General features: G+C 43.2%; 1 protein-coding gene across 1 annotated transcript in view; it reads right to left on the bottom strand.

Moving 5' to 3' along the window:
- Positions 1–26,334, bottom strand: part of DNAI1 (dynein axonemal intermediate chain 1) — a 155,002-nt gene that overhangs the window by 69,045 nt on the left and 59,623 nt on the right. The window contains exon 13 of the mRNA XM_075726345.1: positions 12,432–12,679. Within this exon, the coding sequence (XP_075582460.1) occupies positions 12,432–12,679 (248 nt within the window). The remainder of the gene's footprint in view (positions 1–12,431; positions 12,680–26,334) is intronic.

Genomic DNA, 26,334 nt, shown 5'->3' with positions numbered 1-26,334 from the left:
TAGTTGGGATAAAGGCAAAGAGTGAGCTAAATCCAGATGACTCACTTTGACTCAAGGCAATAATGAAGATTTTAAAGAGCTGTGATAACTGAGTGCAGACTGCTTACTCCAAGACTTAGGTCAAAGCAACCCAGTCAGCCTCTTTGGCTAAGTCTATACTTGTGGGAGAAGGAGCTTCTGCGTCCTGATTGCACTTTGGCCATGTGATACTACTGTGGCAGGAGAAGACTTGGCTGTGTCTTGGCTCTGTGTGGGTCTGGGCTTACTGCCAAAGGCAAACCCGAGCAGGCAGGCAGGGAGGAGCCATGGTAAGCCCCAGCTGGTCCCTCAGTGAAGGGCACCAGAACTATGGGGTGACCAGCTGTGCTGGTTTTGGCTGGGACAGAGTTAATTTTCTTCATAGTAGCTAGTATGGGGCTATGTTTTGGATACTGAAAACAGTGTTGATAACACAGGGATGTTTTAGTTACTGCTGGGCAGTGCTTACACAGGATTGAGGCCTTTTCTGGTCCTCACCCCACCCCACCAGCGAGCAGGCTGGGGGTGCACAAGAAGTTGGGAGGGGACACAGCTGAGGCAGCTGACCCCAACTGACCAAAGGGATATTCCACACCATGTGATGTCATGCTCAGCATATAAAGCTGGGGGAAGAAGAAGGAGGTGGGGGCATGTTCAGAGTGATGGCATTTGTCTTCCCAAGTAACCGTGAGGTGTGATGGAGCCCTGCTTTCCTGGAGATGGCTGAACACCTGCCTGCCGATGGGAAGGAGTGAGTGAATTCCTTGTTTTGCTTTGCCTGTGTGGGTGGCTTTTGCTTTACCTATTAACCTGTCTTTATCTCAACCCACAGGTTTTCTCACTTCTATTCTTCCAATTCTCTTCCCCATCCCACTGGGGGAGAGTGAACAAATGGCTGTGTGGTGCTTAGTTGCCGGCTAGGGTTAAACCATGACACCAGCATGCCCATCTTGGAGCCAGGATGGCAGGGTACAGCATAAAGGGCTCCTGCCCTGTGGTGCATGCTCAGCAAAAGAGATTGCCAATTTGTGTTAAGGCTTTTTACCATTCCTGTCTATTACACTGGGAAGCAGACAGCATTTCTGCTCTGGAACGTCTAGCAAGAATGAAAGACCTCCAAAACAATAAGAGTTTTAGTCAACATTGTCATACAAGACATTAGTCCTTGATTTTGTTCTCAGAATCCCTGCTGTGAAAGCCTAGTCCCTGTGCCCATGCACATCCCTGAGCTCTAGACATGGTGCTGGTAAAAGCACAGCCAATGGATGAATCCAACCATAACTAAAGAAGAGCAGACACCCTGGAGAAGAATAATCAGGCCTGCCATATGGGGAGAGCTGGGCTGCCACTGTCAAACTCAAGAGTCTTTGCACATCCAGAAACTTCATGGAGAAAAGCAACCCTCACAAGCTGGGGGACACTAACACCTTTCTGCCACTGACTGAGACACCTGCATAGGGAAGTGGGAGAATCTTTTTTGAGTGGAATGTGACTTTTCAGGCCAGGAGCCTGGTGCCTGCATGGAGCCAAAATCAGATATCCCAGAAAGGTTCATCTGAGCCTCTGCCTCTTAGACCCTGTTTATTGTTTACAAAGAGGAAGGCAGGTCCCATGACGAACCACAGGTAAAGCAGAAGTATTAAGGCCTTCCTTCTTTCAGTGCCATATAAAAAGATAACTTGTAACTAGACATTTAACAAAATTAACTTTAAGGAGCACAGGCCAGAATGCTGATGTAAGACAGATATTTCCAACTCTGCAAGGGTTGATGAAATTCAACCTAGGGTGCTTAAGGGAGCAGCTGAAGCAATCTCTGAATCACTAGCAATTATCTATGAAAAGTAGAAGACAGGAGAGGTCCTGGAGGATAGGAACAGGGAAAAAATCCCCCAGGAAACCCAAAAAAACCCTGTCTTGAAGTATCAGTTAAAGGACTGTGGACGAGTCAGCCTAATGCTGAACTTTGAGAGCTGGAACAAAGTATTAAGTCATCTATATGCATACACAGGATAAGAAGGTAAGGAACAGTGAATATGGGCTTGTCAAGGAAAGATCTTGTCAAACAAAATTCATTCCCTTCCTCGGCAGGGTAATGGGTCTAAAGGATTAGAGGGAAGAAGTAGATGTGATTTACCTCTAATTTTGTAAGGCTTTTGGCATACTTCCTGTGATGTTTTCAGAAGCCAGCTAAGAAAATAAGGTCTAGATGGAATTACTATGAACTGGATGAGTGACTGAAAGAAGAATTTTAAAGAGTTATAATCAGTGATTTCCTGACCACTTGGGAGAACATCTCTAGATGGTTCCCATATGGGACTGTCCTGGGTCCAGTTCTATTCAATGTTTTCATTAGTAAATTGCACAGTGGATTGCAAAATACACAGAATATTTGGAGATGACACAGTTTAGAGACAGAGGATTCTGTTAGGATCAGGACTCAAAGTTATCTTGACAAACTGGAGGCATAGTCTGAAAGCAATAAGGTGAAATGTGATAAAGACAAGTGCAGAGGGACACAGACAGGAAGAGGAAAGCATATAAACAAGTAGAAATGAGGGAATTTCTGGCTAAGTGGAAGTAGTGCAGAAAAGGATCAGAGGCTGGTGCAGGAATCAGCAAAGTGATACTGCTGGGCATGTGGGGGAATTACAGAAATCCTTTTCACATGCATTAAGAGGTGTGTACCATGTAAGACATAGTAGGTAATGACTCCAGTCTGTCAGTACTGGTTGAAGACAGCTAGACTGCTCAATCTCATTTTGAAGAAATTACTTCAGGAATGATATTACAACATCTGTGATGGCATGATGGGAAAAAGAGGACACTCTCAAGGCCTCTGCCAGTTCTCATTTCTGCGATTCACAAACAGTTCCCCAGTTCCAGAAAGGAAGGTTCAGTCTGATTTTAAATTCAGTCTCACCTCTCACAAGTTTACTGAATGTCACGTTCAACCACACTGTGACTGCTTCATGCACTGCAATAGATGAGACTGCTTTGTGTAGCAGACAAGTCTTTTGAGTGTGAGTAAAAGCTGATGGAGAGATATAAATAAAAATTACTTTGATTTACATATATATAAAAACTTAAAAATAAACTCATTGAAAACTGTTCCTATCTTAAAATCTGGGTTTTCTTTTAAATGCAAATGTTTCAGCTATGACAGTAATCTGCAGATAAGGGAGCTGCAAAGTGAAGGAGGGCTCTCAGTGCTATTCTCCTCCTTGGTAGAAAAATTTGTTGATGTTTTACTGTAAAACCATGGAACAAGACAGAATGGATCAGCTCAATGTGCTTAGGAAGTAAACTTGCCCCCACGACAGAAGCCATTAAAGAGATAAGGTCTGCAAGGACTAACTCTTCCTAAAGGTGAGCCAGTAGTATTTAAATAGTTGGCTGTACTATTTGCATTAGAGAGGAAATGGTTTAGACAGCTGGTGAATGTCAAAATGTTCAAAGATCCCAATGCCTTCCAGTCAGTTTGGGCTTCCTTCATCTCTCTTACATTTTTAATGAGCAACTCTGACCTAATGTACTCCCTGCCATACTATCTGAAGCAGAAGTAGGGATTTACTCAGATGTCTCCTGCCTTTACCTACTGTCTTTTTGTGTAATACCGCTTTCCTGATAATAAACATGATGGTTAGGAGGGTCAGGGTGGCTGACAGGCTTGGTAACAGTAGATAGGTACGGAAATGAGGGCAGCTGCTTCATCTACAAAGAAGGTAGGCAGCCAGTTTGGCAGGACTACATCTCACCAAGCAAGGATCCAGGAAGGAGAAGTCTTCAGCCTACTGCTATGATAACCAAAAGCATCTCAAAACATCCTGGAACAGAAGTCACAGCACAGCAATGCGTGGGTACTCCTGGAGCAGCCCTCGACCGCAGGCTGTCATTCATCTGCCTCATGGTCATGAAGCTGGCTGGTGACCTTATTCACATAAGCTTATTCACCAGGCTTATCCAGTGGAAGATGGTTGCTCCCGCTACAGGCAATAGCAGGAACTTCCCATCCAAAAAGTTTGCAAATGCATTCTCTCATTCTAACAGCATATGGCTACTTGCAAGCTTTACTACAAGCCTTCCTGGAGTTTTCTCCTCCAAAGTCCTTGAAAACTTCCTGATAGCCAAGGGAAAACAGTTAGGTATGTTCACCAGCAATGAGGACACACTGTAAAATAAACTCCCATGTCACGTTTAGCCCCATAAACACTCCTCTTCTGAAAATCACTTCTCTCCCACAGGTAGATCAAGTGCCCTCCAGCTTGGCAGCATCTTCCTGGGCCTCACAGCCCCAGGCACCATCTCTTGAGCACCAATGAACTCAAGGGCTCAAGACCAGCAGATAGGAGCAAAGAATCAGGCTCACCACACCAGTGTGTTCACACATCACCCACAAATTTGCGGTGCAGAGAAAGGGTAGCAAAATCTCTCCTACCAAAGAGCACAGTCAGCTATACTGGGAGGGACTCAGCAATGAGCTGAGCAGAGAGCACGGCCATGGGAGTGCCACTGATGAGGGGCAAAGGCCCAGCCTGGGGCTTGTGCATCCCTCATTCTTCAGGTACTCAGATTTATGGGGAGGAAGCAGAGCTCAGTTATAAATAGCACTGGATAAGGCTGGACCTACTTTCAGTTTGTTTTCTTCCTGCTGGAATTCAGATGTTCTGCTTTGTACAGCATTTCACCAGGAATCTGCTTGCTTATTCCCCTCACAGCGCTTCCCACTGTATTTATTAGGCTGGTATGTTGACAACCAAGGACTGAGGAACCAGACATTAGACTGTCACCTGTTTGTCCCGTCAGTGGCCGTGTTCCCATGTCAGACGCAGCATGCAACTGAGCAGTGGGTGCCAGAGGCCAGAAAAGCTCAGAGGTATTTAACCAATTGCAATTCACAGCTCTTGGTTTCAATTCTGACCATGCTCATTGAGCAGGATTTCCAATTTACAGACAAAATATGAAGTTCCCTGCTCCGTGTGCAGAGAAAGCAGACACACACGGCAGGCATGCTCGCATCCAAATCCCCAAGCTGTCTGATGCTGCTAAATCAGAGACAGCATCTGTAATGTGCCTGACAGAAAGTTCCCATCATCACAGGATAGAGCGGGCTTGCAGCAGGGACAAGAGAGCCGGCCCTGGGGCCTGCTGGGTGCTGAGGTTCCTCGATACTGCACTGAGCTGTGGCAGCTCACTGTGGCACTGTGGGTGGGAGAAGGGTGGGAGCCGTGGCCAGTACTGGCTCCCCACGCCTCGCTATTTATCTGTGTGACCTTGCTTGCACTGTCCCTGCCCAGCTTGCTTCTAGCTCTGCCTTTATTGCTTTCTTATCTCTATTGCATCCTCTTCAGAGAAGCACTCTGTTGTTTCACAGGCTGCATCAGTGCCATTAAGATCCATCCATTTTGAAGATCCAGCAGTCAGATTTTATAGGCCAGCAAAGAAATACATTTTTTCCACTAATATCCAACATAGTTTCTTCTTTCCTGTTAAATATTTAGTTAACTTTTGTGACTGCTATAAAGCAGTAGAACAGGATTCAAAGATCCAAGCAACCAAACAAATGCATTACAACTTCTCTGCCCTTTTAAACCTCGGGCTAACATTTTCCAACATCCCAAGGCCTTCAGGGACTCTTAAATTTTATAAGTGAGGTTTTCTCCACAAACTAGCACCAGTACAACTAACAGGCAAAGAAAATTACTTATACTTTGCTTGCAGACATCAGAAAAGAAATAAACAACCTGAAAACCCAAAATAAGATGGTTTGGATCTTAAGTAAAAGGAAGAGGAGGGAGAAGAATAACACAGCACTAGAGAAGAATCTATTTAGCAAGAAGCAATGAGAACAGAAGGCAGAAAGTAAGTTCAGCATCTGTATGAAGTACAGAGGGAAAAGCAGCATCAAAGCAGAAAAAGCTCCTTTTCAGACAAACATTACATGATCTGCAAGGGATGCTTGATCTGCAAGAGAATTTCTAACCCACAAGAATCCATACCCAAGGTACAACTTAAAAATAACCAGCTACAGAAACTGAATCTCCAGAAGGTACAGTCTGATACCATCTCAAAAAATACAGCATCAACGTTAAAAGATCAGGGATTTTGCTCATTATTGTCAAAGATACTTAGGAAGAAGCATTTGGACACTTACCTTGCCTAACATTAAAGTGGCTCAAAACTTGTCCAAAAGGTTTTGAACAAGGTACCAGCATGCTGCAAAAGACTTTATCCAGCATTTCTGCCACAGCAGTATCTTGCATTTTGTGCCACCTCCACACGCCTAAATGAACCCAAAGCTTCCGGATGAATTTCTGTGGCTCAGCAGAGCCTTTCCAAAAAATGGTGAAACTTGACTCCGTGGGAAACAGGATTTCCTCCAGCAGGGCTGTGACTCTGCAGTGAGCTCTCCCAGTGACTAAGGACAACCAGAAAGCTGCTGATCTTGACCCTGTTTTCTACAGCAAGCAAATGGCAACCCTTCCCAAGCACAGCCCTTCCTGACCACACTTCCCTCCAGGAGAGGACAAGGGAGCAAACACAAGACAGATGTTTGCTGGCCACTAAATGCCTCATGGTGCTGCAGCAAGGAGTGCAGTGTCTGGTCCTCAACAGACCAGCACAGCTGCTGCTGCTGCAACAGCGTGTTACTGGATGCAGAGTTCAATGTAGGGAGCAGGATTGCAGCTAAGGACTGCTCCACAAGGAAGCTTCTGACTGATTGAGGTATCTGGACCCCAAATGCACCCTGGCTGGCCCATGGATGCTCTTCCCACTCTTCTGTACTTCTGTGCATACACTGAATGACTGAAGTGACCTCTCTGGTGAGGATAGAGTAGCCTCCTTTACTCTTGGGACATCAGAGGGTAATTAGACTTTTTACCCTGTTCACATAGGGTCAGGTATGCAAGGCAGGGCAGGTAGCAAGAAGAAAGAAGGAGAAAGCTGGGGCCGGAGAGGAAGGTCCTCTGTACAGACATTGCATTGACCCAGTATGAGAGATGCACTTTGCTTGTGTTACCCTAGAGGTTTTGCACTAAATGATCATCACCATCTGGTTTCTGTTCTATTATCCCTTTAGGCTACATTCTCCACTTTGCCAGCTTGCATCCTGATGCTCCTCATCCCTATCTCAGGTCCGGCCTCCTTGGTTGCAGGTCTCTGTTGCTCTCCTTTCTTCTCCAAATTTCTGTTTCTCCTCTAGAGTTACCCGCTAACAGTATCCTCAGAGTTGAAGGAGTTTTTCTCACTGAACCACCCCCAGCAAACACCTATTTTGTGCTCCTTAGCAGTGAAGGCAACAGGAAGAGCATTGAGCCCGTTCTGAGACAGCTGACCTTTATTCTGACCTTGATAGCAACCTTCTGTCTTTTATTTTTCTTTTATTTCCTTTGCATCAAACTCTTTGTTTGCCTAAAGCCAAAGGAACAAAATATTATGTGAAGCAGCAACATCTCAGAGGCAATGCAAGTAGCAAAATCTGTTTGTCTGACTGCAGATGACAGATTTAGGAGACTGCCCGTCATCAGAAATGAAGCAATGTGCTGATGTGACAGTCGATTATGACCAAAATGCTTTTTCTTCTCCAAAGTGCAGAGAATACAATCAGCTTCCTGGAAAGGCCTTTTTCTGTGGAGCTGTGCCCAGCAGCATGGAGCGGGCTGGAGAACAGCAGGTCATGCTGACTGTAAAGGGATTCTGTAACTGAACTCATTTACTTCCATCAGCAAAACAAGACCTCAGTGAGTCTGGGGTGGCTTCATGAAATGCTAAGATTCAGTGTAGACTTATTTAAGGACTTAGATTAGAACACAGGAAGCAGAGATGGAGAAGGGATAACACAATTACGGGGCAAACTCCAGCAAGCAAGTCTCAGGTGTGTTTTATCTGGTTTGCATTTGAGATGGGATTTCCACCAATTCTACCGGGAAACTACTCTGCAAGCTGACACTCCCTCAGTATCCTTTGGCAGTTTGCAGACTATTACCATCCTGCCTTGTCCTTTTCATCCTAACCACAAGCATCACATTTAACCTGATTGGCATTGGTGAATTAGTAAGCAGTGGCCAGCCCTTTCTCCTCCCATGCACGAATAAAAGGCAGAAAATAATTCTTTCAGGATGCCATCTGAAGCTCCATGGTATCAGCTCCTCAGGGAGGTCAGATCAGCTTCAGTAAATTAACAATGAACCAAGTTGTTTTTCTAACCAGTGATCTCTCCCTAGCAATTCCAAACCATGCTGTGCACATGGGCAAGCCTGCCACAGCTGAGCTAAGCACAGCCAGAAGAAATGTTCCCTTTGCAGATCTTAGGGTCAACACTCTGCAGTGGGAATTTAGCCAATAATTCTGATGGTGAGCAAGTAAAAAAAAAAAATATTTCCAACCCTCTGCAGCAGTGTTGGCTCTGTACTAGTCCCAGCAGCAAGCAGAAATAACGTCCTCTTGGTTTGATGTGAAAGTGAACTAGAAGCACACAGTGGAAACAAATTTGTTGAATAAGATGTGTTTTAGGAGGGAGATTGAACAGCAGACAGTTTCAGTCATCAGTCCTTTTTTCTGAACTGCTCCAGCTTCCAAACACTTCAAACCTAAAATATTTAGTATATCTCAGTAATGAAAGGTAAGAAAAAAGCACTCTTCTCAGCTGTAAATAAACCCTAATCATCACCTTTTCAAAAAATAAGGGATAAAGTAAGAACAAAGCTCAAAGGCTGGCAAAGGGAGAGGGTCTATGCTTGGAGACCCTTCCCAGCTGGGTGCCACTTCTCCCCAGACAAGACAGTTCTTGTGGGCTCTGGGTGCTGAAGCCTAATCAAGTTGTCCCACTTTGGCCACCCTCATTAACATCCAGAGCCAAGCCTTGGGACTGAGCCGCTGGCTCAAACAGATACCCTGTCCAGGGACTTGCTTTCTAGGAGTACTTGGTGCTGGAGATGATGGGAGTGTGAGGATTTTGCTTACTATTTGGAGCATTATTTTGATTAAAGTGGGGTTTAGCTTAACTCCACATAGGCTTTTGCCTGGCAGAACATGACAGATTTGACACAGTTTCCCAGGAGCTGACTCTTTTTAAGCTGGTGTTCACAGCCAAAGGCAGAAGCCTGAATTCACTGACTTGGGAGGCCATTTCTAGTCCTATTTTCCTGTAAGACCTAAGGTTTTGGTGGTGTATTAGCCACATTGCACTGCATGCATATACATTCACACGTCTATGTATGGTTTTATTCCTTTCTGGCTTTGGATCTTAATCAACTGTTAGTAAGGAGTTAGAAGTGTGTAATTTAAAACAATTCCATTATTTACAATGCAGTAGCACTTAATACATGGAAGACAATTGCCAAATCTATAAGAAGCCATTGCTATGGTCTTTAAAAATATGGGTGGCGGTATCAGGCAGACAAACTCATTCTTAGGTAACAGAATTAGAAAATTTATATTATTCTATTTTGCTCTTAATAATCGGCTATGTTACATCAGCTTTGTTTTACTCAAACTTACTGAGATGTTACTAAGTCACTGAAGATGAAATGGCACCAAAAAAAGAGCTGTCAGCCTGCTTTACTCACTTCCCATTTTGCTCCCATTGTGAAAAAGCTATATTGTTTCAAAAGGAAGGAGCCAGGCAGTCCAGAGAACAAAGGCTCCTAATTGTTCGGAAGAACTTTGTTACTTTTCTAATTGGTCTTCAAGGTCAAGTGCTTGCAGTCTCTACAACAGTGAGGACTGCACAGGGTGGTCTAGACAAAGACCAGGCTTCAGACTAGTTCGGGTGTTGGTGGGGGAGAATAGAGCATCTTTGAACTAAATATGAGAAAGAAGGCATCACTTTCTAGAACCTTTTAATGCTGAATGAGGAATAACAATCCAGTGTCTCAACCTAACAGATAGTCCTTCCCATCCCTTCTCCTCCCATCAAATGGAGAAAAAAGCTTTTCTAAACCTTTTGGCTGATATTGACAAATGCCTACAGTTCAGATCTTTCCAACAGAGGCACAAGCTCTTCTCCTCATTGCTGTGCAATCACCTTATTACTACCCTTGCTCACTAGTTTCATAGCAAGTAAAAAACTGTAAAGTTTACTAACAATATCGGTACTGTATTGCAGAAGAAAACTAAGAATAATGATTCTCAGAACTCACGCTTTGGAAATAAAACAAACAGGCAGGAACTAGAGGCTACTCGTACCTACATCTATCCATATCTATGAAGTAGTTTCTCTCCTTTTTAGAGCTATCTTCCTAGACTGCCTAATGATTTTTTCCACCACTGATCCACATTGCTGCAAAGTGGTACATATAAACCTATCTCTAAAAACCTGGTACAGACTGCTTCTACTGCTGAATGTACCTGCTCCTGGTCTCTAGGGATGAGGCCACTAATAACACCCCTTAAGCATACTCTGTCCTTCCCAATATTATCTGGGGCACAAATGATCTGGGATTCTGGTGTCTATAGTGTGCGGTAAGAACTGTTGACCTCCCATAGCACACTGCAGCAAGGCCATGAAAAGCTGCACTTAGGGGTTACTATTTTGTCAGGCTTTTTTACTGGAAGCTTAAATGGCAGTGGGAGAAGCTTGGAGTTCTCTGCATATGTGTGTGTGTGTGAGCCTGACACATTGTATTGTGGTAACAACCCATGGCTGGGGTACCATGTTAACTTGTAAGAAGAGCTAAAAATGCTTGCTAGAGGAAAAGCGTTGGACAGACAAGCAGCAAATATAAAATTCAGGTCTTCTCTGAAATGTTACATTTGCATAACCTCTCTGTTCATAGCAAGCAGCAGTCTTGCTCTTGGCATATTTCACATGCAGCTGCAGTCCCATCAGGATCCCTTGATTTCTTGGACTTTTTTTGGAAGATGCAATAACAAGGAGCCATGGCTGCGGGACAATCCATGCATGGCATGTTCCAAAGTACAAGGAACACTGACAGTGTGCCTAGACGTATGGCTGTATTAGGTAGCCTGAATCAGGTGACAGCAATAGTTAACAGCAGCAACATCTGTAGCCCAGGCCAGCAAACCAAATACATGCCCCTGCACCTCAACAGGCCCATAGAGACGACATTGAAATACGTGCTGCCACCCTTTTACTGCTATAAATGAGATCAGAAGTGCATATACCTTCCAGTGCTCCAATCTTAACTCAGATTACATTGTAGACATAACTATAGAGTTACCTGGATGTAGCAAAATATTCACCCCAGTCCTTCACAATATCATCCATTTGGTGACTTTTTGTGATTGTCCTGGTTTTGGCTGGGATAGAGTTAATTTTCTTCCTAGTAGCAGGCATAGTGCTGTGTTTTGGATTTAGTATGAGAATAATGCTGATAACACACTAATGTTTTAGTTGTTGCTAAGTACTGCTTATGCTAGTCAAGGACTTTTCAGCTTCCCATGTTCTGCCAGGTGCACAAGAAACTGGGAGGGGGCACAGCCAGAATAGCTGACCCAAACTGACCAAAGGGCTATTCCATACCATATGACGTCATGCTCAGTATATAAAGCTGGGGGCAGTTGGCTGGGGGGCAGCGATCGCTGCCTGGAGACTGGCTGGGTATCGGTCGGTGGGCGGTGAGTGGTTGCATCACTTGTTTTTCCTGGGTTTTGTCCCTCTTATTGTTGCTTTCCTTTTCACCATTTATTATTATTATTATTATTATTATTATTATTATTATTATTATTATTATTATTATTATTATTTTTAGTGGTGGTGGTGGTGGTGGTGGTGGTGGTGGTAGTGGTGTTTTATTTCAATTATTAAACTGTTCAACCCATGAGCTTTCTTACTTTTACCCTTCCGATTCTGGAAGGGGAGGGTGAGCAAGTGGCTGCATGGTGCTTAGTTGCTGGCTGGGGTTAAACCACGACAGATGCCAGAGTGGCATTACTTTGAGAGCATTAGCTGCACGTCACAATTCTTAATTCACTAGAATACTTCAAGGTCAACTACAAGGTAGTGTGTCTTGAATCCCAGTGGCAGCCAATTCCATAGGCAGCTGCCCCTGGGTTTACTGAGCCCACCAGAGCTCTTGTTTAGGGCTGATAGATGCGTTTTACGCTCCTCATCACTTGCTGCCCTGTGATTTTGTATCTGGAACATAAATAGCATCGCATGCTGATATATACAGAGGAGATCAGTTTCTCCCCAAACAGAAGTCACTTATAATAATGAAAACGAAGGAGAAATAATTGTTTATGGCAAACTTTTGTGCGCATGTTTAGTTTCTGTTGAGGACCAAGGATTCATGCAATCGCTTTGCCTTTCTGCATATTTCAAAATTAGCTGGAAATACAACTTAATAATCAATTGCTAAGAACAACACCTTTCCCCATATAGTACTTTTCCTGCTGTTCCCAAACTCAGCCCAATTAAAAGCCCAGTCAGAGGAAAGGAAAAGCATCCTTACCTGCCACACTGGCTCCGTGTGCTTTCCTGACTTAGCACTACTCTTGTAGCTGGGCTGGGAGGTTGCCTTCTTCAGGTTGTAGATGGCCACGTTGCCATCATAGAAGCCCACTGCCACAAGGTAGGGGTGGTCATTATGGAAGTCCAGGCACATGATGCCACTCTCACTGCTGAAGATATACTCTGGGAAGGAGGGGTTCTTCATGGTGTAGAGCAGGAGCATGCCCTGGCCCTGCTTCATGAAGTCATCTAAACAAGGAGGAGCTTTGCTGTTAAATCAGTTTCCAAGATCCTCTACTATTGAGACATACAATCTGACAGAACTCACCTATGCCTAAAATCCACCTGAATGCAAAGTCATGTGGGAAGGACATCAGTCACAGGACCAAATGGTCATGTTGGCGTGCCTACATCTGAACTTCCTTTCCTCCATTGATATGTCATCCCAAGGACATGGGGACAACATGCTTATGCAGAAAAGCTACTGTTTTGGCAGTTTTTCTCTAGGAGAGAGACTTGAAAAGGCTTGTAGAAAAAGTGTGGAGGAAAAAAGAATCTTGTGGACACTTATTTCTTTGGGCTAGTATTTCACTAACATCACAGGCATGCAGGCTGAACCAAGGAGAGTGACATTTCAATTTCTGTATTAGCAATATTTGATATTACAGCCTCCATTGCTTCTTCACAGAAAAGCATTTCACTGAGGTATCTGTAAAGCATCATATCTACTGCTATCACATATAACTGTACAACAGTACTACAGCTTTATTTTCTGCTTATGTCCAACATTTCCTCCTTGCTTGGCACAGAAGCTCTTCTTTGGCCAAGACTTTCTGTTTTCTTTTCTACTTACTTTCACCTTTCCTTTGCACTGCCTGAAATTAGCTCTCCCTATTCTGAATAGGACCATCTTTCTTTTGTGTTTTTTTTAATCATGACTGTCTCTGCAATTCTCAGCTTTTTTGCTCATCTAAAAAACAATTTCCAAATTCTTTTAAAGGGGAAGAAAAGCTGTTGATATAGATAAGCTCTCCAGAAGCAAAGAAGGAGCTTTCCTAATCTATGAAAACAATACTATCTCTGAGAGTATTCTAGATATCTCTCCAAGCACTTTTTCTCACTGCCAAATGTCCTCAGGCATACAGTATACAGGAAACAAATTTACAGCTTTCTGTGCTGCCAGTGTCTACTACACGTCCTATTTCCAGTACACTCATTGCCTTTTAAAAGAAGTGCTTCCTACCTTTCTTAACATTTTGACCAGGCTGCAGGATAAGGACTTGGTAAATGTGTACCCCAGTGATAACACTAACTTCAGAGAACTCTCCTTGGTGGCAAGCTGATCCCAAATTAGCATGCAGATACAGACATTGCTTACCTCAAATTTATCAGGGCGACATAGAGAACATTCAAAGAACCAGTAAAGAAACTCACACATCAACAAAACTGATACTGCTGCTTTGTATTTGGATTGTGGAAATACGCAATTTTCACAGGTCTCTCTGTTCATTGGGGCCAGGCAGGGGAAACAGCTTCCTTATTTTACAGAAAGGTGAGATTCCAATACTGGCATTACTTTAAATATATCTGAACCCAAATAATATTTTTAACATATTTTTTTGGAAGAGGGGGAAGCTAATTCCTAGAATTCCAGCTGAAAAGGAAATGAACTTGCTTTCTCCATCAGAGATTTGCCCTGTCCTTTGAATTCACAGAATTGTCTTTGTTCTTAGCTAAGTAATGTCATTGAACTGGTATTAAGATGAGGTCCAGCCATGATAAGGATGAATCCCTCTTCTCTTCAGGAGCAAAAACACTTGGGAAGGCTGTGGAAACGACCTACCAGGAGTGACTCATAGCAGAATGGACTATGAAGTCAAATTGGTTAGACAGCCTTTGAATTTAACCTGTTTCATGCTCTTATTTCTCCTGGAGTGTGCTGACCAGTCAGGCATATTTCCAAAAAGCCTGCAGTGCACATTCATTTTCTATCTGTTAGCACTGTGCTGAGGGGCCTCAGAGAGCTGTCCCCCATGCTTCCTGCACAGACAGCAGAGGAGATACCTCTTCAGGGAGTGATTCAGCCACCAAAGATCTGAATTGGGTTTTGGAGGTGCTTCTCTCTCTGCTGATCTGGCACTATCATAGGCCAGATACATTCCTCAGTTAGAGGCGATGGAGCAGGCCTTTAGTGGGTAAAATAACTCAGCAGCTTCAGCAAGTCCACCGGGAGGTTAGCCTGCCAGGGGAAAAGCAAGGTCTTCAAAAGAAGCTCTGGCAGAGTGAATCACGGGGTTCAATTTGCGGATTAAGACACCCAAATGCAGATCTATGTGTGGTTGTCTGTCTGTGCACTCAGAGTGTAAGCTCCTGCTACTGTCAGTAGGGATATATCAATCCACTTCACTGAGTGTAGAAAACTCACCTTAAAGAAGATCCCTATATTAGGTCCCCTGACCTTTACTCTCTGGGCTCCACTGACTATAATGGCCAGCCCTTTACTGACTGTTAAACCCATCTTAATCCAAGAGCTGAACCCTACTCATTGTCTTCTTTATGTTATGAAATATCACAGATGTGGGTTAAATCACAGATGTGTGAATACAGCATGTAAGTCTGGATAATATGATTGCCGAAGTACAGCCTAATTCAGATGAAAGGCAAAGTGATGAGAATAATCCACAATTAACACTGAAGCATGGCACATAAATCCCAGTAAAACAATAACCTTCAGAGAGCAGGCATATAAATCCATTTCAATGAAGGGTGAATTCTCACCCAGAGTACTAAACTCAACAGAGCTGACATACCAACATGTTCTTTAATAAAAGAAAAAGAAAGGGGGGCTTATTTCATTAGTGATATTCAATGTTCCAGAATGGCAGGGACAGCACATACCCACAGCAGCATATTTGTGGTATAGCTTTGAAGCATGGCCTTTTCAAGAGAAAGATTTGTGTCTTTCAGTAAAAACTAGCAGAACACTGCAGTGTGCCCCAAAATCCTGTGTAGCTGGTCTCTCACGATGCAGGTACCTCACTGAAACAATGTTAGAAGACTGCGGAGCACACAGCAAAGTAAAGGGTGCAGACCCAAGAGCTGACAGTGGCTGCACCACTGCTGGAGGTGATAGCAGCAGCTTCAGATCTGAGACAGCTGCTCTGCACTGCATGGATGCACCAGCATGCACTGGAAGAGCAGAGAATATCTGCCCCATGCAGACCCACAAAATGCAAACTGGCTCTTTTTCTGGGATACAAGGGCTGGAGATACTGAAGATATCAGACAGTTATTCTGACAATCAGTGCCAGCAACAGTTGTTTTTCTACTTTCCAGGAGGACACAAGGCAGCACAACAAGAAGAGGAGAGTGAACAGACTCTTGCTGTAATGAGAAAGAGTTGCATGTCATGAGGACCCTCAGTGTTCAACTGAGTAGAGGTTAAATTTCAGACCCTGACACGTAACACGTGTATATGGGAAGAGAAGTTTTGCTAATGAAAAATGCAGATAACATGATTACTGGTCTCAGCCTGGAGAACTGAGCCTGTACACATCACATGCAATCAGAAATAGGTTTCAAACCAACTACTACCACTGTCTGAAATATTCATCTGCATTTGCATTTAAAGCTGGACCCAAACCCAAACGCTTTTCAGAAAAATACCTATTTAGTGGTAGCAAAGTACCTCAGAATATCATTGTGGTATCACGAAATAGTTCATGCAAAACAAAAATCTGAGAAGCATCTAAATCTTTCATTCTGATGCTTACTGAGTGTCCATTTTAACAGATTTTTCATTTATGTTTTTCCTTAGCTGAATTTAAAAGAATCAGCAAATGATCAAATATCAGATCAAAATATTTTGTTTGCTGGACAGAAATTTTTTTACGTGCATTTTTTTTATTTGCAGGGTAAATCCTGTATTCATATAGTAAACATCAGTGTGAGGACGCTCCATTGTCATGAGTCAAAGTAGGTATTTTTACTGCACAAGAAGCCAGTGCTACAGTTTCTTGCATGATAAACTGGAAAATTACCTTCTCTTTGAAGGATTTAAAACCCAAAACACTGCAGCCTTACATCTTAGATCCTATGATACATGGCTTTCTATACATCAAGTCTGCCAGCTGCCTTGCTGATACAGCTCGGACCAAGAGATCACCATGCTAAAAGGAACCACTGCTGCTTAAAATCTGTCCTTTCTCCTCCAAGAGCCCATCTAAAAAAAGAAGTAAGATGGAGAAGCACAGTTGTGAACAGCTGCCTGTTTTGGAGCATCACAGCTGCACAAGCACATCTACTCTCCTTTCCTAGATACACCCACGCTTTGATAAGCTTGCTGGCTGGGGGTCTATCCTTTAGGCTTGGATTTCCGAGACACCAAGGGAAGGGGCTGGCTGTGCTTTACACCCAGTTAGGCAATCTCCTCTGGGTAGAAGAGATCAGCTTCAAAGACAAAAATTTTGGTACCCAAAGAAACGGCTCAGCTGTTTACTTGCCTTTCAGATATTTAAAGTGTAGAGGACAAAAAAGGTTATCTGCAGGTCAGCAAATTTCTCCAAGCAAATTATTATTATTATCCAGGTCTACAAAACCCTGAGCACAGCCTAAGAATTTGCCTGTGCTACAGCCTGTGTGGCACAGATGACTGAGCAAGTCACAAATTAATGAATTCTCAATACTTTTTGTTTCTATCAGTGAACAAAACCTGTGCAGCATGGCACTGAGCACCAGCTAATCTAACCTGCTGTGAAACATGCTGGGTGAGTTATGCTGTTTCAGCAAGACTCTATCCTGGCTTATTTAAATAGCTCTGCCAACTCCACACTTTGCTGTGGTCCCAGAATGGGTGTGCTGTAAGAAAGGAAATGCTGGCACTTCGAGCTTAACTGTATGCCAATAATTCAGAAAAATCAGGAAAGAACAAATCTTTCCAAGGAGCTCAGAGAGTTTGGGCATGTGCTGAATGTATTTTCAAAGGCTCTTGAGGACTAACAATAATAACTGGAAGTTTTATAGCACTTCAGAGTGCTTTAAGCCTGTATCCACAGCACTCCTCTTTACAGACAAGGGAATGAGAAAGGGCAGTGGAGGGGACTGCCAAAGACATTACAGCAAGCTGGAAGAACAGGGAGCAGAACTGGGACTTCATAGGGCTCTGCTCAATGTAGGCCCAGCCCCGGATCCCCAAGAAATTTAAACTGGGATCATTGATGCCCGTTCTGTTACTACTCCCTAAAATCCTCAGAAGTACACAAGTATATTGCTGTGTTGATACAAGCCCTGCTCACTATGGATATGGCTGTGAACCACACTGTGGGCAGGGAAAAGACTAACACTGAACTTTCAAAACAGTCCCTTCCCAGAAAAGAAGATGTTTTGAAAATTCATTACTTCATAGCTCAAGGCCAGAAATCCTGGCCTCCTCTATTTTACAGCTCACAAATGTTACCGGTACGTCAGGTTTTGAGCCCAATAACATGGTTTTGGCTAGTACATGCATACTTCATCTGAAGATCTCAAGAGACAGAGAAGCCACTGTTTCATTTTGCAGTTTGTTTCAATGTTTAATCATTTTGAGTGATTAAAAAGCAGCACCTAATTCCTCATTTGACTTATCTGGCTTCCCACTGTTAATTCTTACTACACCTATCTTGATTGGATGAAGGACTTCTTTCATACCTGGTGCTTTCTCTTCATTAAGACACTTAAAAACTGAACACTAGTCACCTTTCAGCATACTTTTGATAACTTTCACAGCAAGAACTCAAAAATCCTGTTTATTTTCACCAGCCTTGCATAGAGAGGCCTGCTCAGCAAAAAGGTGGGAGGCAACACGAGCTTTGCCACACCAGTCAAAGGCGCTGCCTTCACAGCTGCAAAGAGAAAGCTGCTTCTCAACAGACGTGGAGAAGAGTAGAAAGAAAACTTTCCACAGATATGTGGAGGACATCACATGGCTAGGACTTGCGCTATGGCCAGACAAAATTCACCTGCAGTCCAAATTTCAACTGGATATTGTCCTCTGTCCACCTTGAGGGAATCTTCTCCAACTCTTGAATCAACTTGGGGCCCTTTACTGAACTACTTACAGTTTTTCTGCATGCTTTGCAAAATGGCCCCAGAACCAAACATAATAGTTCAGTATCAGCCTCGCTAATGCTTAAATTGTATCTCTGCTGCCACTCAGGACTCCCTGTCTGCACTCCAGGATCATGTTCACCCTCCTTGCCAAGATATCACACTGGCAACTCAAATTTATTGCTTGTCCACAAGAGCCTTTTCTTTTTCTTTTTTTTTTCCCTTTTTTTCAGAATTGCTGCCTTCCAAAACACAGCTCTCCTCTTTGTTTAAAGAGGTGTAATGTTATATTTGGCTGCATTAAAATGCATTTGGTTTGAATAATTCCATCTTACCACAAGATTAATCACTCTGTACGACAGCCCTGTTCCCAGCATGATTTACAACTCCACCTGCCTTTTCATCAGTCACACATTTCATCTGCTGTGAGTCTATATTTCCATCCAGAGGACCAAAGAAAACAACCATGGATCCCGACAGCATCCCCTCAGAGACATTGTCTCAGGTGATAACTTCACCAGCATTTATCTTCTGACATTTGTCAGTGGAAGTTGAACCCCCTGTTGAGACCACCTGTGCTGGGCTGAAGTCAGTGAGCCCAGGCACTTCCCACCCCAGGGAAATGCATACCCTCTGGTTAGCAATGTTGACACTGCAAGATCTGCGAGCTCTGAGCAAGCCCATCAGTGCAGTGGAGGCAAATCATAGATCATTTTAGTTTATGCTGATTCAGATATTTGAATGTCAGATTTAACATTCTGCTTGACACCTTTCACCAGCTGCTGGACTAATTCCTGGTACTCCTGATTAAGTTAATATTATTAGCTGGGTCTCTGTTTAGGAAGCACAGGACTTGCAGTTTGGATAGGAGAGGGGAAAAAAACAGAATTACTAGTCTTTTGGATATTTTAGAAGAGACAAAATGGACAGGTGACAAGGCAAGCTGTAATTTATACACATCCTAAGGCCGTGTCACAGTCCTAGTAACTGCTGTGGGCTCCGCACATGTCAGAGGCAAGACACACACCTCAGAAACACAGATGGATAGATATAGCCTTTAAAAAAATGAGCTGTCAGGTATGTTTGCATCTTACTCTAAAATACAGTCTGGCAAAGCAATGCAAGAAAGACCACAGTCAACTGGGCCAACAAAACCAAGAGATTTAGGAAATGCCTGGAAAAATGTGCTGTGTGTCAGTGCATGCAAGAGCAGAGGCTCAGAAGCAGACAAGAACAGGGGCCAACAGGATGAAAAGATGTAGCGCCTTCCTGAAAACAGCAGGAGGATCTGGCTTGCAGTTCAGTTCTCCCCTGGTTCATGTAAACGCGAGCAGATGAGCACTGCAAAAAGAGGAGGAATATGCGACTGGGCTGAGTTTGCAATGCTGTAGGTGAACCCAGAGTTTTCTCATTCTGATCAGACAGGGTTTTGCATGATAGGTCTAGCAGGCACTACAATTCTTTTTAAAATTTTATACTTTAAATAAGACATTAATAAGGGCTTGATTTTACAATGTAAATAGTAATTGTGCAACTGCCCATATGTTATGAATGCTAACTTACACTCTGAAGATACGCAAATAAAATGGAGTGAGAGGCCATATCTTTATCTTGTACGATAAAGGTACAAGACTAGCAATGGGGTAATTTGTATTCCAGACTCTGCTGTGCCAAGACCAGCAAATGTGGTCTTCACCCTTTGTCCACTGTACTTCTCACCGCACTTCTGATGATACACATCACAGACGAGGGAGGAAAAGGGTGACTGGTGGGGACTATAGAAGTTCCGTGTATCAATAATGTCAAAAGCCACACTCCTGTTGTTTTCAGAAAGGCATTTATATTTTGACCCTCAGCTAGACAGACTAACAATCTCACATAACTCGCTCCCATAGCTCCTCAGAAATCAGGGAGCGGAGGACACTTCCCCAGCTCCAACACCCAGGAGGAAGCACTTGTCTCTGCAGAGCACTCTGGAGCTGGCAGGCTGGACAGGTGCTAATCCTACCATTACACACCTGGCAGCAGTTGGCACAAGCCGCTGAATGCTTGTTCCTACCTTTCTTGTTTTGGTCACGCTTAAGCTGCAATCTTGATAGTGTTTCACTACTTAATAGCTGAGGGTCTATTTCCTCTATCCCTGCTCTAAAAAACTGGCATACTTGATAGCATTTGCAACCAACTAAATATTGAAGAGTGCCATCAAGCGGCCAAGCGGGGGGCTTCCAGGAGGCGCACATTGTTCAGAAATCCCCAGGATCATGCAACAAATGGACATGTATAAATGTGCTGCCTTTGGATAATCACACCAGCCTGCTGTTACTGCAAACAAGCCAGGCTGCCAGCATCTCAGTATTCTTGACCTGCAGAGCTCTGAGGGGGATGCACACACTGCAGGAGATGCTTATGTATTCCATAATTAAAGGACAGGAATGTTAAGAGTTTTATGATGGTGCTGTGGCCTCTTGAAAGCAGCCAGATGCCTGATGAGATGGACATGTACAGCCCAGACCATGGAGGAGGCAATTAGAAATGATACTGCAGCTCAGAGAACTTTTCTGAAGACATTTGGCAGAAGACCCAGAGTTGATTGAGGAGCAAAGAAGCAGAGTTATACACACAGGCCACCCTGCAGTCAGTTTTGGACAGGCATGTACTTCAGGAAACAATGGATATTAACAGCAGCCATTGCAGCTCAGACACTTGCCCCTATCCCATTTGCAGCAGTGGTTAACATCAAATATTTAGGGAAGTGTATAAAAACAGGGTATAAAAACAGTGATATTTTTTCTAGAATACTGTCTAGGTCCCTACTAATTTGTGGTTAAGCATCTCACAGGTCCCTAATGGTCCTCTTCCCATTCCCCTGTGCAGCCAGCTCCCGATCATTATATCTGGACAGTATCTTTCAGCATTCCTCTTTGTATAAGGCTGGAATATACATCAGATATTCAGTTCTTCTCATAGTAATTTGGCTTTTTTGGTTTGCTTTTATTTTTAGTACATGAAATATTGTGCATCGCAAGCAGATATGTGAAGCATATGATTGGTGGTTAGTATAAGTGGTTTTTAAGAGCTACTAAAAGTAGATTTCAGAGAACAACTGTTAGTTTTCTAAAAAAAAAATGGAATGAAAACAGAAGTAACTTTTATATTTGTTAGTCTCAAATGAAGCCAGTTTGCAATGTATATGGCAACAAAGCAATAGCTTTCAATCTTTTATTCAGATAACAAAGGCAGAAGAAAAAAGGCAGTTATGGCAAGAAGAGAGAGGGTCCTTCAGAGTGAAATTTCCAAACAGCAGCTAGCTGTTACAAGGGAATGGAACTGGTCCAAAAGGCTCACATAAAGCATCAAGTAGCTATGCAACCCATGGACCAAATTTTGGCTCACACTTAGATAAGATGGATAAAGGATAAGAAAGAAAAGAATCACAAAATCACAGAATAGCTGAGGTAGGAAGGCACCTCTGGAGATCATCTAGTCCAACCACGCTGCTTAAAGCAGGGTCAGCTAGAGCATGATGCCTAGTCAGGTGTTTAATATCTCCAAGGAGAGATCTCCACAACCTCTCTAGGCTGTGGAGATACTGTTCCATTGCTCGACCACCCTCACAATACATTAGTTTGGTCTTATATTTAAAGGGACTTTTCTCTATCTCAGTTCATGTCCATTGTCTTTTGTCCTTTCACTTGATACCACTGAGAAGAGTCCAGCTCTGGTTTTGTTATTCCCTCCCATCAGGTATTTATACACATAAGAAGAAACTTCCACCTTTCTCTAGTGACAGCCAACTTTGTAGACTCCCAGCTCTGGGAAACCAACCACTATGTAAATCAAACCAGACTACAAGTCTGGTCAACACCACAGATTGACTGTGGGAGTTAAAGCAGAATTAACTCCCCATTATCTCCTGTCCCCACCAGCCAGACTGCTGGGCAGTCCCCATCAGCCAGACTGCTGGCTTCCCTCCAGCATCTCCACAGCAGAGGAAGAAGCCTGAGACTGAACAGCATCTATAAATTATGTGCTGCTCCAGAGCATCACTCTCCTATCCTCTGTGAGCCAAGGTGGGGAATAGAGTGCACCTGGGCACCTCCCCTGTACATGAAGGTGTTGCATCTGGCCCTGGGAAAGACGAAGCTAAACTGCCTGAGAAACTGAACACAGCAAAACAGTCAGACACTTCAGAGAGCAAATACCATGTTACAATGTGCGAAACAGCTCCTAGTGTTTTGCTGGGGTGATCATGTTCTTCTGAGCACAGTCTTACAGCTTGGACACAATGATAGAGTCATACAGCACCAAGGATGCCCAGGAAGGCTGAGCCAAACATCTCCAAACTTCAAAATCCTTGGCATCCACAGTATCACCATCTTGAGAATCTACTGTGCTGGCCTCTCTTTTAAGAACTCACCAAACAGCAAAAAAACGGATACAACTGTCCCTCTATGAAGATCTCTTATGGAAACCAGTTCATCAGTCACCATTTGATGGGAGGAGCTGGAGAATGCCAATGAATCCTAGTTGGCTCTCTTATACCTGGAGGAATCTGATGAGAATAACTCAGGGCTGAATAAGTTGGCAATAGCTCTTGGAGCAATACCTGCTGCCTTTCTTTGATAGCAGGTGAGACTCTTTCCAACAGCAGCCACTTGTTAAAATTTAGCAATTCTCTAAATCCAGTGTGATAATGTTGAAAAATTAAGGATGCCTAGATTACCCAGTCCTGCACACAGAGTGAGCCTCAGGTTCTTCACACAGGAAAGTTGTATTCTCCTTATCTTATAGCCAGGAAAACAAGTGTAGAGGAGTTGCTGAAGACACAACTCAAAGCTAGTTACATGATTCACTGCTTAGATTCCTCACTGATACAACGATTTAAGCATCCCTGAAAAACTTTTTCCTGCCTTCTCTAGTTGACTTCATCCCACAATATCCTAAAACTCACTTTTAACCTCTCTCACATACATTACAACAAAGTGGTATCTTTGACAACAGAACATGCAGCACTCAGAATAATTTAAAAAACAAACAAACAAACAAACGAAAACAAAAAAAAAAACCCACCACAGAACATGCAGAGTTTTTTACAGCTTTCTGATGTTAGAAGTTTCTAACATCTGAAAATTTGGTCTGCACTTATTCTTCAATGGCCAGAATTTTAAACGTATTCCTGATAGAATCCTATCCTGAAGTGGCCTATATTATGAGTCAGTGGAGGTTAATGTCCAGATATTGCTGGGTATATTCTGACAGTTTGGCAGCCTAGCAAATATTACCAAGCATGAAGTGGAGAATTGAAAACTATGATTGAGTTCCCTAAGTGGGGATCAGCAGAGAGAAATGTTGTACTGAAGAATATGTGGTTTTGTTTTGCAGCAGCAAGAAACCAAAGGTAAGATGAGTTTTGACATCTCACAAGTTTCAACTCTAATGAAAACAGTAAATTAGATAGATTTCCTTCAGGTTTTTACTGATCTGCTCTGTTGAAAAATGATGCTCACTCATCTCCAGAACAAAAGACAGAAGAGAAAAGTCTTTGAAGAAACAGTCTTTAATGGGGCCTTATACAATTTCTTTGTACCATTCTGTCCTAGGAATAATGACAAGCTATCTAACTTCAGGAGCTTACAAAGTAACTTACATATTGCTAGAATTAATGATGGAATGAGCCCATTGCAGATTTATAAATTCTAAGGCCAAAGGAGATCGTTGTGATGAATAAATCCTGTATTTGTTCCTACACTTAATTACTTCCACCATTAAAAATTCAATTTATTTCCAGCTTTCTGAGATCTCTGAATTCTACTTCCAGTTGCTAGATTCTGTCCTAGATGAAAAAGATGAAAGAGTTCTGTTGTGTAAGATATCTCCTTCCTTTCCCTTCAAGTAACTAACAGACAGTAATCAAATCACTACTTAAACTTCTCCTTAATAAGCTAAGTTGAGCTGTTCTAGTATTTCACTGTAAGGCAGAGTTTCCAAACATGTCATACTGTGGCTCATCTCTGAACCTCTTTCAATTTTAACATTCATTTTGAAGACTGAATTGTTAATAGCCGGATGCAACATTCCAGTAAAGGCCTCACCAGCATCATACACAAAAGTAGCACCTCCTCCCTCCTGCTACTCGCTAGTACATGAATGCATACATCACCCCATGTCAGACCTCCTAAGACACACTTTTGCAACAGCTCTTCCAGATTTAGCTGGAAATTTAGTTTTCTTTCTCAGAGTGCACCTCAAGATAGGGGAATATTTTTAAGTTTCGTGACAGACACAAAACATTCTAAACACGGGCTGCTGCTAAAAATGCTGATCTCTCTCCCTCTGCTGTTTTTTCTTCCCTCTTCTGTGTTCTAACCCCAGTGATGCTATGCTTGCTGATCTGACTGAAAACCCCATCATTTTAAATGGCACTGTCATCTTAGGGTACTGATGGTGATATTGCATGCACATAACACTCTATATAATTAGCAGTTCTTAAATGAAATCTAAGGAGAACTAGGTCTTCATAGCTACCCAGTGACCCAGCTCTCTGACTGGATGCTAGCCAGCAAAGACAGACAACTGACTTAGCAAGCTTCCTGCTCTTTGCAGGAGCAGGGGATGGTTGAGACAAGTTAGGGGCTCTCCAAAACAGAATCATGGTGTGATGGCACAAGTCTGGAGAAGCAGCACTCCAGGTTGAATAACCTCTCTGAAAAAAATGGCTCTAGAGTCACTGCCCCTCTATGGGAACTGCTGGAATAGTGCCTTCGGTTTCTAGGACTGCCCTATGGGATCTGAGATGAATGCAGCTCTGGATACATGCCGTCTTCTGTGAGTCCCTTGGCTTGGCTTTTTCATCAGTAAGAATGGAAGCAGCATTGCCTGATCTCATCTGGGAAGACACAGACAGTCGAGGCAGAAAGGAATTCAGACAACACAGCAATGGAGACCATTTAAATAATTAAAACAGGCAGGCAGAGATCCTGCCCCCTCTGCAATCCCAGATCACTGTGAGGGAGCCCTCACATCCATTGGCTCTGACGTCAGTCTCAAAAACAAATGGGTAACTGCAGCACCAGTCTGGAAGGCAAGGGCAACTAGAAATTAGCTCTCCTGGGTGAAATGCAATACAGGTCATCCAACCCATAAGTATTTCTACCTTAACCCTTCCTGCAAGCCACATTTTGCTTGGAGGAGAGTCAGATCTTCTCGTTGGTTTCTTTATATTTTGTGACAGCTAGATGCCATAGTTGGACCAGAAGGGGCTTCAAATGAACAGTAGAAAGCTGACCTCTGGTGTCGGGAGCAGGGGTATAGAGAAAAGACAGCAAGGAAGGCAAGTTCCTGTGCTCCTGAGCACTGCTTCACAGTCTGTGTGGTTCTCTGGTAAGATTCACTCACTAGCATTGCTTCAGACAAATGAATAAAACCAGCTGATGAATGAAAGCAACATGTAGCAACAGGCTACAGTGTTGGCAGGAGTATTGCTGTTTTCATTTCTGTGCTTTCATATCAGTTCTTCCTCCACAAAGCATCTAATCAGCTGATGCTGTACAGCAGAAAATTAATGGTTTCCTTCAGAGAGCTGCCTCATGATGCCAGAGAGCACCGCGGGATTGTTTGTAAATATTTGATTAGAAAAAGCAAGTAAAATTGGCGTGAAAACATGCAAGAATTAATGCTGTGCCACTATCCAATAGGGATATTTATAGTACAGAGGTGATGCCAGCCAACGTTAACACATGTGGTACTACACCAAATGCCTTCACCAGCGACTCTGCCCATTCAAAGCCAGCATTCCAACAGATCCAGTCTGTAAGCAGCTG

The sequence above is a fragment of the Pelecanus crispus genome, chromosome Z (assembly GCF_030463565.1).
Source record: "Pelecanus crispus isolate bPelCri1 chromosome Z, bPelCri1.pri, whole genome shotgun sequence".
Classification (NCBI taxonomy): Eukaryota; Metazoa; Chordata; class Aves; order Pelecaniformes; family Pelecanidae; genus Pelecanus; species Pelecanus crispus.
This window is presented reverse-complemented; position numbering and strand designations above follow the sequence as displayed.